The sequence below is a fragment of the Ammodytes marinus genome (genome assembly GCF_949987685.1).
Source record: "Ammodytes marinus genome assembly, chromosome: 8".
NCBI classification, from domain to species: Eukaryota; Metazoa; Chordata; class Actinopteri; order Uranoscopiformes; family Ammodytidae; genus Ammodytes; species Ammodytes marinus.
In genome coordinates this window covers 1294055-1306871 of record NC_137212.1, presented here as the reverse complement: position 1 = coordinate 1306871, position 12817 = coordinate 1294055, and the positions used below count along the sequence as shown (strand labels likewise).

The 12817-nt window shown below is 38.7% G+C and overlaps 1 protein-coding gene across 1 annotated transcript; it reads left to right on the top strand.

Annotated features, from left to right (window-relative positions):
* Positions 1 to 794: 794 nt before the first annotated feature.
* On the top strand, positions 795 to 9774 carry LOC307254066 (galactose-specific lectin nattectin-like). The gene is made up of 7 exons (XM_080032301.1): positions 795 to 804; positions 1550 to 1615; positions 4235 to 4265; positions 4476 to 4555; positions 5354 to 5497; positions 7409 to 7520; positions 8797 to 9774. Exons 2-7 carry the CDS (start codon positions 1550 to 1552, stop codon positions 8871 to 8873), a joined length of 510 nt encoding a protein of 169 aa, XP_079888427.1. The 5' UTR covers positions 795 to 804; the 3' UTR covers positions 8874 to 9774.
* Positions 9775 to 12817: the final 3043 nt, after the last annotated feature.

Sequence of the window (12817 nt, the reverse complement as noted above, 5' to 3'; positions counted from 1 at the left end):
TGTATTTTACAAATCTTTCTGCATTCCCCTATTTAAAAATGTAAGCCATTCATCAGTTATATATGTGTAGTATCATCACAGCATAGTTCTTCTTTTACAAATGTGTTAACACAGGTTCATTGGTTCTAAACAGTGAACACAGATCCCACTCAGTACATTTCCATGATCAGTTAAATGTGGAGTCACTGCCCTGTGTTTCCCTGTATTTGCAGTTTTTAATCAATGGTGTCATTGACTTTGTATGTTTTATTTTTTGGTTTTAAAACTTCCTCCTTCCTCAAGTTTTTTTGTCATTCTAGGTGAGGACAATGCGTCTCTGGTGACACGCGATTGCGAAACACACGTTAAAACAGGTCTAACAAGCACATTAAAACAGGTCAAACAAGCACACCCAAACAGGTCAAAACAAACACCCTAAAACAGGTATGGTTGGTACTCGTCAGACTGCCATTGGTGGGGGTGAGGTGGAGGTGTGTCGATCGGGCAAAGTGGCTGTTGCCATGGAGACTCCCCGCCCTCCTTCATACCTCTTTGCTAAAGCATTTTCATTGGTCTATTTCTGTTTCATCTAAACATTCCAGGTGTGAGCTCAGCGCTGTATATACAGGTGAGTATTCCTTCACCAGACACACACCTGCCTGCTCTTCACTCTCTCTGCATCAGGCTTCAGCACCACTGCAAAGGTAATTCACTTTATACGTTATCTATCTATCTATCTATCTATCTATCTATCTATCTATCTATCTATCTATCTATCTATCTATCTATCTATCTATCTATCTATCTATCAGCACCACTGCAAAGGTAATTCACTTTACATTCAATATGTCGATCAACAGAAAATTATTTTTAATGCAACTATTCGATTACTCTTTTAAGACGTTTTTATGTATTTTTGTTTCTCTTCAAATTATTTTGTATTATAAAAAGCTGTTTACACTATGGTAATGTTCACTTATAAGTCATTCATAAGTGATGAACCAAAAGGCTAAACAGTAATATATATTTGTAGATGTTTAATGAGTGTTTTGTTAACATATTACAAATGTGTTGTAAGACATCTATAAAACTTTTAGTAAATCATGAAATGCTCATTAACAAATCATAGGTCAATTATTAATAAGTACAACCCCAATTCAGAAAAAGCTGGGACGTTATGTAAAATGTATTCAATACATAACAGTAGTAGTATAAAATGATAAACTTTATAGTTTTTATAAATATACATTTTATTTTATTTTTTCATTCAACCTTTATTTATACTCAAAAGATCAGTTGAGGTGTGACCCTAATTTACAATGATGTCGAGTCAAACAAATGCAAAGCAAAAACAATTGTTCATTAAAATGTTGTATAGTGTGCCTTTAAAGACATGAAGAAATAGATGCAAATAGAGTTCATTTGTTGAAAATGTCCGTGGTCATAGTAGTTAACCTGTGTTAAATGTTGAACCCAAATGTTTACTACATTAAGGGGAAAACACAACTTTTCTTGATGCTCTTGACCACAAATTTAAACTATTTTGTCCCTGTTAAATGTTTTTCTACAGATGGCTCTACCTTTCCACTTGGTGTTCCTCCTCTGTCTGACCAGCGGGCTGCTGATTTCAGGAACTGTAAGTACCTATGTATTTGATAAATAAAAAAATGCAAACTCACCTCAAGAACCGTCTGTTTTTACGTTTTTTTGCCTTTTTCTTTTGGGACTTTTTTGGGTTTTTGTGACTTTAGTTTTGTGAATTTTGTTTAGGTTTTTGCAACCTTGTGTTTTTGCAAACATTTTACCTTTTTTTCTTAAATTTTGCGTATTTATACTATAAGTTTAAGTCAAATTTAAAGTATATGTGAAGCCACGGCGCAAAAATAACTTTTTGGCTTACCAACCATTTACCATCCAGCCAGAAATAAAACATTAGTTTTACATTGCATTTTGCACTCATTCTCTTTTAGCATGTCATCTTGGTTTCATGTGAGATTTTCAGTCAATATTATGTCCTGCACCAATCTCTTTTACCAACTCACATTGGCATATTTTTATTTATAAAGCCCTGACCGGGAATCTTACCCATTATTTAACATTTCAGATGGGCTTTATCAGACCCGCTGCACTGACATGCTTATGCTTTATGTTCCACAAGCTCGGTCTGAGCTGGGAAAGACTTTTAGCTTTTTGAATCAGTGCCCCTGACTCCTGGAACAACTTACAGCAACAAATTAAACTAAATACCTTCATATCATCTAATACATGTAGACATATTATCTTAAATCTTATTATCTGCCAAACTCTACTTGTAACTGTTTAAGTTTAATATAATTAGAGATATTGTACTTTCACCCATTTTTCATTTTAATTCCAGCCATTCTACATCACTGTGTAAATGTTTCAATAGTTTTGTCTCTTTAGCAGCTTGTTTTGTATTTGATGTATTTGGATTGTATCTTGTTTATGTGTTGTTGTTTTTGCTTTGCATTTGTTTGACTCAACATCATTGTAAATGAGGGTCACCCCTCAATTGATCTCTACAGTATATATAAAAGTTAAAAGAAAAAGGGAAAAGGAAATTGCAATTGTAAGTTAGACAAAGGGACATACCAATTTTCTTTATTTTATTGAAAACCAAACTATTAAAAATGGAACATAATAAATTAGTATAAAAATGTGTTCAACTAAATTGAATGTTTGGGAGTAGATCTTCTGTGGCTTTCACCAGCCAAAGTGCCGGGTGGTCTCAACAACTTACTCGCCTAAGGCTAAATTTGGTGAGTGGAGAGTGTTCATTTTGAGCCTTGTGTGAAGCATTTGGGTTGTAGACACATTAAAGTCACCAGACGCCAGTGGTGTAGTGGGGGGTATACGCAGGTATACGGCGTATACCCACTTATTTTTCAGGCGACATTGCGTATACCCACTTCTAACGGCCGCGACTAATGCATTCTCAATAGAGAGGCGAGCGGGCAGAGAGAAGGCGGCAAGCGTGCAGGGGCGGTCTTAACGATCTCGGGGCCCGTTTCAAGACCCTGTGGGGGGCCCCCACATTTTTTTTCTATGAATAATGCTTGTGCATGCTCCCCGCAAAAATAAAAAAGATTGTGGAAACCAGTTGGTTCATAGACGGATTATGAGATTTAAAGCAAAATGCATCAATCTGATGCACTTTCAGAGGAAAATTTAGATTTAAATCAAATCTTGAGCTGCAGAAGGAACATTATTTTTCTTAAACAGGCAGCACTCTTTACTCTGCAACTGTAAAAACATTTCAGTAGATTGGTCTGCAGACCCATGTTATATGATGGAGGGGCCCATTGCAACAGATACAGGGTGGAAAGCTACTTTTTATGAACAGTATAGAATTTACACGTATAAAGCTTATTCCTGTATGTGTGTGGGGGCCTTAGAGGCCCCTCATGAAGCCCATAAGACATAGCTAATAATGCTTTTGTTTTGCACTTGCTTTTCTATTTTTCCCCTGCTAGGGGCCATGATGATTTATTTCCTATTCCTTTTTGGACCCTAGGCTGTTATTGACATGAGTGACTGAGCTCTTTGACAATGCGACATGTAAAGTTACTATCAGTATCTCTGGCTTAGGGCCCCCCTGAGCCCTTGGGCCTGGTTGCATGCAGTTTTCTTCTCAAAGTGCACCAGATTGATGAATTTTACTTTAAAAGGTTGCATTTTTTTCTTCCGGGGGAGCATTCCCCCGGACCCCGCTAGAAGGTCCAGGGTCCCCACCTCAGTCTCCCTATTTAGCCTACTGTGCAAACAGTGATGGTCCGGCAGACCGTAGCGGCAGTCAGCTGTCAGGACAGTGAACTCCCCCCCCCCCCACACTCGCACTAATGGCTGTAAATGGAGAGGACACGGAGGCTAAACATATAGCCGTTCTGCCAGCTACGCTATATCTTATAGGCTATTCATGCATTAGGCCTGTGTTGGACCACTACTCGCGAGTGGCTGTGTGAGGCAGCGCAATTATGGGAAATATAGGACCGGCAAAAGCGGATGCGCGCGCAGTACAACTTAGAGTATACCCACTTCTCCAGGCACCACTACACCACTGCCAGACGCACATACAAAGCATTAGACCGCCTGTCTGGTTGACCTTATGATGTTGCACCCAAAGGCTTTGAGGGGAAGAAATAACTTCAGATTATTATCTAGATTACAGATGCTTAAATGAGAAATCTCAAAGTGACATTTCCAGGCTGATGAATTGATTGTGTTCTATCCACAGTGGTCCGCCAACATCGAGCGCCGCGCCGGAGGTTGGTAACTTGACTTATTTATACATGTTCTATGTTTAAAATGTAAATACATTAATGGCAGAAGTTCCTACAGACAACATGATGTCCTCTGGTTAGCTGGAATACCACTGGACCAAGAGACAGTAGCTCTGATAACGTGTGATGTGTCAACAAAAAAAAGTGAAAAAAAAAAAAAATCCAAAAAGGCCTCTCTTCTCTTCTATAACACAGGCTGTAATCCTGGTTGGACTCTTCTGGGCGATCGCTGTTTCATCGCTCAACATGTTAAAAAGGACTGGGTCGATGCATTTGTACGTATCTATTAAAGCTGCTACGAGGAACTTTCAGTTTGTGTTCATTCTAGCGCCCCCCTTTGGACTAAAGCGGTAGTGTTTTTACTACGCCAGCTGTTGTTCCTGGGTGAGCGTATACCCATGAAAAATGCATCAAGAAAAACTAGAAAATGCATTTCCTGCAGAAAATGTGTGTGAATGCTGAAAAAGCTGACGCTAAACTGGATAGCTGAGTATGATTATTTGAAAAAGTTTAAAAAGATTTAATTTGTTTAAAAGGAGTTGAAAAGTTGTATATATAGACATTTGAATATGATTTCTTGATGAAATGAAGAATAAGTTGAAAGAAAAAAATGTGAAATAGTAATTTAAAAGACTTGAAGCTAAACTACATTGATGGCTTGAATTGATATGAGGGAGGACTCTTTCCAGTTAGACATACAGAACATATCAGTGTGTTAGCCGCTGAGCTAACCAAAGCTAACCCCAGTCAATGAGGTGGAGAGGCTTCTGCTCTGGGCCCCGTGAAGAGGAAGGGAGGAGCTTCGGTGGAGCTTGGATCTGAGTCTTCTGTTTACAAAACAATACCAGCAAATGCTACTATGTAAAATCCAGCCAGAGAGAGGAGGACTGTGCTGATAAACACTCCACCACATATTCTAGTGGGGCAGAAGAAGTGATCACTGAGAGGGATTATTTTTGTGTGACTCTATAATTGATATTTTCATTATAATGTTGCATAGTTTGCCTTTAAAGAGCAGTTTGTGTCAGTCTCAGAACTGTATAATGATGTGTTTTCTCTGTCTCCCCCATCAGGCGCACTGCGTAACGCTTGCTGGACACTTGGCCACAATCCACAGTAGGAGCGAAAACGACTTGGCTAGGGAACTGCTCCGCCAATTGTTTGGCAGAGATGTCGAGGCCTGGATCGGGTTATTCAGTGGGTACGATCGGGTCACGGTGAGGCATTTTTAGAGTAAATTAAATATATAAACAAACTATGGAGTCCCCTACCAGACGCCCATGCAGGACTCTGTTCAGGGTCTCCAAGAAGGCCGAATAATCTGGGGCCGGTTTCCCGAAGCCTTCTTAGAGCCTTCTTAACGCTACGTCATTCGTAACCCCTACGTAGAGTTCCTACTTAACGTTTCGCCTGTTTCCCGAAACCTTCTTTGCTACAAATCTCTTTCGTACGTCATACGTTGGTAAGGTTGGTCTGGAGCGCCCTCAGAGCCTTCTTAGCTCTACCGTATGGATGTTTCAGCTCTCACTTGTGTCATTTAACTAATAAATCTGACTGTATTTCATATCAAACGGACACAGCGATGACTGTATTTAATAACAAACTGTTAAAAACGATCCAACTGTATAGTGTATATCACGTAGGCTATATTTAAAGTAGGCTTAGGCTATTATATATTTTAGCAGAATACCATTAACTCTGATTCACAAAGTGTTCAAAATATATGAACAAGTAGCCTACTTTTTAGTCATCTAACTGACTTGACAATCAGCATTAACTGAATGGATGCGATGTCCCTCAATATGAAAATACTTTATACGTGATACACTATAGCCTACAGTCGGATCGTTTTTATCAGTTTGTTATTAAATAGCCTACAGTCATCGCTGTGTCCCTGTGATATGAAATACAGTCAGATTTATAAGTTTAATGACACAAGTGAAAGTCCCTGCGATCGCTGTGGCATCGCCAGAGATACAAACCCCCACATTTCCTTCTGTAAAGCACCATGCGTAAAACGGACAAGAGTGACATCCCTGTTGCGCATGGAACTGCCACAAGTCATTCATGATGAAAATAATTGCTGTAAACAACCTTCATCTCCTCCGCTGTTTCTATATTTTCTATATCTTTTTTTAAATTGGTATAGGCTATGGTAGTATGTTCGACATGGTTAACACTAGAACCTCCGCACTGTGTTCCACACCGGCTCTCAGCTGTCAGCTGAGCCCGGGCAGAGTGCGTCGGATCCTCCGCCTCAAAACATGTAAACGTGCGAAAAAATGAATGAATAATCAATTAGAGCTTACCTTAAAATAAGTGTGCCATGTTACTGTTTATTGTATTTAGGATTTTAGCTCATTTGGACGCTGTTTGGGCCGTCTGTTTTTATTTATATAGGCTATTGGCGATATTATATCTACTTTCAGTTTCATTACTGACCCACCAAGTAACGTGATTAGTGTTCTTAAAGATACTTAGATTATAAAACAAGAGTTCCAAAACACAGATGATGATTCAACAAACTAATTCATGACTTTATATTACACTAGAAATGCACGGGTAGATTTGATTAGACAGCATACAGATGCAGCTGCGCATGAAATGAGCAGGAAATGGATAATCGAACTCGGAGCAACCGATTTCAGCAGTGTACGAACGACGTAAGTAGTGCTTCTCCTAAGACACGGTTCGGGAACCACGACTACAGAGGTAAACAACTTTGGTAAGTCATAACGTAGGAGTCTTCGTAGGAGTCTTCGTAGCGCTAAGAGATGACGTTATCGGGAAACCGGCCCCTGAACTGTCTGGACAGACCTGGTAGCAGAGTCGGTCCCCTGTGGCCCAAAAGGGTAGTGCGGGTAAACTGTGAACGTCTGGGGGAGGGCCCTGTCTTCAACTGACACCTTCCTGTCTCCCTGTGGAGGTTGGGGACATTGAACCCAAGTGATCAATGTTCACGTTGCATTTGCTCATTGAGCGTTTTTACGTCAACAGATCCCTCCAAGACAAAGTTGGAGACATGTTTAAACATGCCCCTTATTTATTCAAAAATATGAAAGTATTTATGTAGCCACATATCCACTATCTGTGATTAGGAATGTTGTTCAGTCAGTTTTCTCTTCCAGGAGGATGGATGGGGGTATTACGATGCCTCTAAGGTGGATTTCACAGACTGGCGCTCCGGAGAGCCCAACAACTATGGAGGAGTAGAGCAATGTGTGTCCATCAGACATCCATGTACGAACATTATTTATTTTTCTTCCTCTGGTAATTTTTAATTTAGCAGAGACATTGATACCTGAAGGAATATGTGGTGTAGTTATGTGTTTTATTTCTGATATTAACCTACAGCACATTTTGAAGTGTTAAAGTAACACAGACAGAGTTAATGAGTTGTTTTGGTAATGAATCAATAAGGAGAACGCTCATAACAACAATTTACTGAGGAGCCAGGAAGTGCCCCACACATTGCATTATGGGTATTTGGTGAGGTGACAAAATGGCGACATGTGCAGGTGTAAAGTTAGGCACAGGGTGACCAGTCACCACTAGTCCAGGGGCAGCAGATACTGTGATATAGTAAGTAAGTAAGTAAGTAAACTTTATTTATATAGCGCCCCTCACAGACCAGGGTCACAAAGCGCTTCACAATGGGAAGCAGATATGGCCTCGACTACGTAAACAAATGCCTTGTAACTGTTTTTTTTATTACTATTAATTTTTTTATTAGTTTGCATTGTCCCCGTTTAATAAACCTGAATATATATATATATATATATATATATATTAGTGCTGTCCGTTTCACATGCTGTTGCACCAACTAGTAATGTTAGAACAACTGAAACACCACAAACTATACATGGCTCGCAGTTAAGTTACTGTTAATTCAAACGGAACATGTCCTACAGCGTAACTTCACTTAAATCATTCAACTGGCAAAACGGTTAGACGTCAAGTAAATTTGGACTTTTATTTTGAAGCAGAAACCGGAACATAGCTCTTCTCTATAGTCTGGTTTTCAATTACAAAAAAGTTCCAATTATGTTTGTGTATGCTGTTCTAGGGGTGGGGGGGTCTGCATTGTGGGCTATTTGCACTGAATTGGAAATTATGATATTCATTAAAAAAAAATACACTGAATTACAAGGATGTAGAGAATGTGTCTGATAAGAGCATTACAATGAGAAAAAATAGTGAGGCAAAAAGAAATGAAGGGACATTTAGAATAGATACAAATGTGTGATTGATTGCTATTAATCACGAGTTAACTATAACATCAATGCGATTAATCGCGATTAAGACAAGAAGAAATCAAGGGGGAGTTAACTATGACATTAATGCGATTAATCACTTGACAGCACTATATTTTGTAGTCCCTACAGCTACAGTTTTATGATAAAAACAGTCGTAGATGAAAATTCCACTTCCCGTTACATGGTTACTAAATAAAGGATATTGATAAACTGTGGAAACTTTTAAGTAATTTTAATAATTGATTATTTTCTCTCTTCAGCTGGCCCTGGTTGGAATGATGACAACTGCCACAGGCATCTTCCATACGTGTGTGGCCGTGATCAGTGGCGCCTCTGACCTCTGGCTACCATGGGACCCACTAGGATGACGTCACGGCTTCTTTGATATTTTATTTCCATATTAAAGAACTTTCTCTAAATGATTCACTTTCTACTGAAAACTTTTCCAATCAAACCCCTCTGTAATCAGTAATATCACAGACTGTAGATCAGTCATAATCACTAACGTCGGGTAGATTTTAACTGATATATTATATACTTAATAAAAAATGCTTCTCATCAGAAAATTTTAAATTAAAACATACAAGGCAAATGGAAGAACTATTATTTTATTTCCCCCAAGTCTCATAAAACGAATGAAAAGGGGCTATCAAGGGGGGACCCTAAAAATAGTGTAAAGTTATAAGAATCCCTGAATTGAATACACGTTAGGTGAAAATCCTCTGAACACATGTTGCCTTTTGAAAAACCAGGGCCAGCAGCAGCTCGAATTGTAATAAGTAAAATGTATTAAATGGTCGATAATGTAACGCATGCTGAGACCAAATCGTCATAACCTTTTGGGCAAAATTAACAATTTATGGAGCAAACAAAATATGTTTTCCTAATATTGAAAGGATTAATTTGTGTTTAACACTAAACACTACATTGACTCGATTAGCCCTTTAATCCATATATTATCGACTCACTGTATAATGAAATACAACTATTACACTATAAATATCTAGCTCAATCCATCATGTAATAGGTTGTTCTTTATTGGCAAAGAGTTGTGACTTTTTCTTTTAAAATTATTATTACATTTTGGGTCATTGTTAAGTTTAGGACTATTACCTTCTGTAATGTCAGTGAGCAGCTTGAAGGGACCGAAGAAATCATGTGAGCGCAATTGCCTGGGTAAAAATCACCCGACGTTAGTATTCTCTTAACAGAGGGGAACTTCTCTTGTGATTTGTTCATTTCCTGTCATATATATTCATCTAAATCTCAATCAATGAAAAAAGATAAAAAGTGGATTCCACAAATAAAAATAATCTTTAAGCATAAAGTGTTTCTGGTGTGAAATCTGTATTCCCAGCTCAGAATATTAAAGGTGCAGTGTAGCGGATGAGTTTCTGCATTGTGTCTGATTGAGCGAGGCACACACAGGAGTTGAGCTCGGAGGGTTTATTCCAAGCCCCAACCTCAGCGATTTTTACCAGAACCAATAAGGAAGTGACCAAAATTGTAGTACCTTCCGGTGGCCACTGGGGGTGGAACCAAGACTGAGCAATTTTTCTTTGACTAACTTGTTAGACAGGCCGTTTTCAAAGTCTTATTAAACCTATTTACAGCCTGGTCCACAAAACCATTCTAGTCTGTATGTTTAGGTCATATCTCCATGACAGTCTACCAGGCTGACCTAGAGTCTGAGAGACAGACACACAAGACAGGCATAAATTAACTATTCATCTTTATCATTAATATTACAACTAAAGACGGGCGTCACACACAGCCCACAGAATCTCTCTCTCCACTCCAGCTCTGAGCATCAGTGCTCGATCAAGCAAGCGTCATCCATTCTTTAACTAATTATGAATACATGGAAGATGAATTATCAGATGTAAACAAAGCATAAAACAGTCTCAAAGAAATTAATTAAACAAAAAACAAAGTATATAACATATATATACAGGGCTGTACAGTGCAACAGTTTTGATCGCATTTGCTACTGAAATTGATCTTGTGCGATGATGAATACAAATCCATTCGCACTTGTGCGACAGGTTGCTAATGAGGAGAGGCTGTCTTTGAAACACAGAGGAGCGCTGCACAACACTGCTTTGAGGGCTCTACATTAATACTCCAAATGGGGGTAAATGTAGACTTAGGCAAGTAAGTTATTGAGTCCACCCTCCACTTTGGCTGGTGAAAGATATGTGTCCTCAGGATCTGTGCTCGTGCAGCGATTCTAGGTATAAAAACTTCACCAACGGTAATTACCGGAAGGAGACGGCACATTACCGCAGTTAAGTTAGCGCGTGTACAAACAGAACATTTCCTGTGCGCCTTCACATTAAAAGCCTGTTACTAGCCAAGCATGAGTTGACTTTTATTTTGAAGCCGGTAAGAACAGGAAGTTAGTGCTTTTTTCTAGCTTGAAAGGCAACTCCTTCAGCTGCAGCGATAAGCCACTGAAAAGCTACTCCCAACACATTCACAACAACCTATTTAATTTATCCTAAATTGAACCAATATGTATACTTATTTATTTAATAGGCTATGTTTAATGTTTTAAAGTTTGGTTTTAATTACCAGAAGGACATTATAATAATAATAATTCTGAATCAACAAAAAAATACTATTGACAGGTTAGATTCTTTTGTCTAAATTGCAATCAGTGCACCCCTATTAATTTTTCCATAATTATTACTGCACACACTAGGTTATAATATTAATTGAGAATCTCAAATGAGACCAAGATAACATGCTCAAAGGTAATTAGAGCGAAATGCAAGGGTTAAGGTTATGCAAGTTTTCGATCATACTTTGTGTGCTACAAATTTATTTTTGTGCTACTGAATTTTTTTGCATGCGTGTAGGTGTCTACAAGTTGGACTTCCTCCCCATGGATAACACTCGGTTCAGGCTCTCCCTTCACTTTCCTAAAATCTAATACTAATTCCTTTGTTTTTTTTTACATTCAGATCTAGGAAGTTGTCATCACACCATTTAACAAATGATGTCAAAGCAAGGCCATGGTTGCAGTGTAGACCTTGGAAAAGAGACAGCAACGCAGTGTCATCTGAGAATTTAGCTAAATAACTTCCCGGTTGAGAGGACCGACAGCTATCTGTGTACATGATGAACAACAGGGGTGACAGTACACAGCCTGGGGGTGAACCAGAATTGGAAATAATGGCCTGGGACAAGTGCCCATTTACAGAGACCCTCTGAGTTCTGTCTGTTAAGACATTTAAAAGCAACAGCAGAATCTGATGGGGTAACTCAAACTCTGCAGCTAGTCTCTCAACTAAAATGTGCGGCTGCATCTTATTAAAAGCAGAAGAAAAGTCTGCAAATAACAGTCTAACAGATCCAAGCTTTTCTAAATGTTTATACATTGTATCTAAAATAAAGAGCTTTGCATCATCTACACTGTTTCCAGTTTGATAAGCAAACTGTAATGGGTCAAGTTTTCCACTAACCAGAGACATGATTTCATTCTTAATAATTTTCTCAAACATTTTCATTATCAAGGATGTTAGTGCTACAGGTCTGAAATCTTTTAGTTTTTTCAGATTTTTTGATTTTGCTACTGGAATGATAGTGGACCTTTTCCATATCTGAGGTATCTGGCCTATCTTAGCACACATTAAAAAGTGAAGTGAATACCAGACTAAGCCGGTCAGCACAGTAATGCAGCGTGCGTCCACAAACAGCATCAGGGCAAGCAGCTTTGCTAATATTCACTTTCCTTAACAGAGTTGTTACTAGTTCCTGGGCTATCACAATGACATTGTGAGGGACAAGAGATTCCCTCAACATAGAAATATTCTCAGAGAAATCAGATTCAAAACGTGAGTAAAACACATTAAAAACATTTGGCAAATCAGAGACATCAACACCTTTAACAGTTATCAGCTGCCTGGATTCACAAGAATTCTGATTTATGGATGCCATTGACTTAATTCCCTTCCAAGCAGCTCTGAGATCGCCCCCACTATACAGTTTTTCAACCTTCTCTCTATATTTCATTTTGGCCTTCCTAATCTCCTTTTTCACTTCCTTGGAGACAGCTTTTTTCTCCCATAGGTCCCCAGTGTAAAATGTCCTCTTTTTCTTTTTTATCACGGATTTAAGTTCTTTAGTAACCCATGGTTTGTTATTTGGGTAATGGACAGAGTTCCTGGTTGGGATGACTGAGTCGACACAGAATGTAATGTATGATGAAACAGTGTCTACTAATTCATCAATATTATCTGTGCTATCCTGAAAACAGTCCCAATCAGTACACTCAAA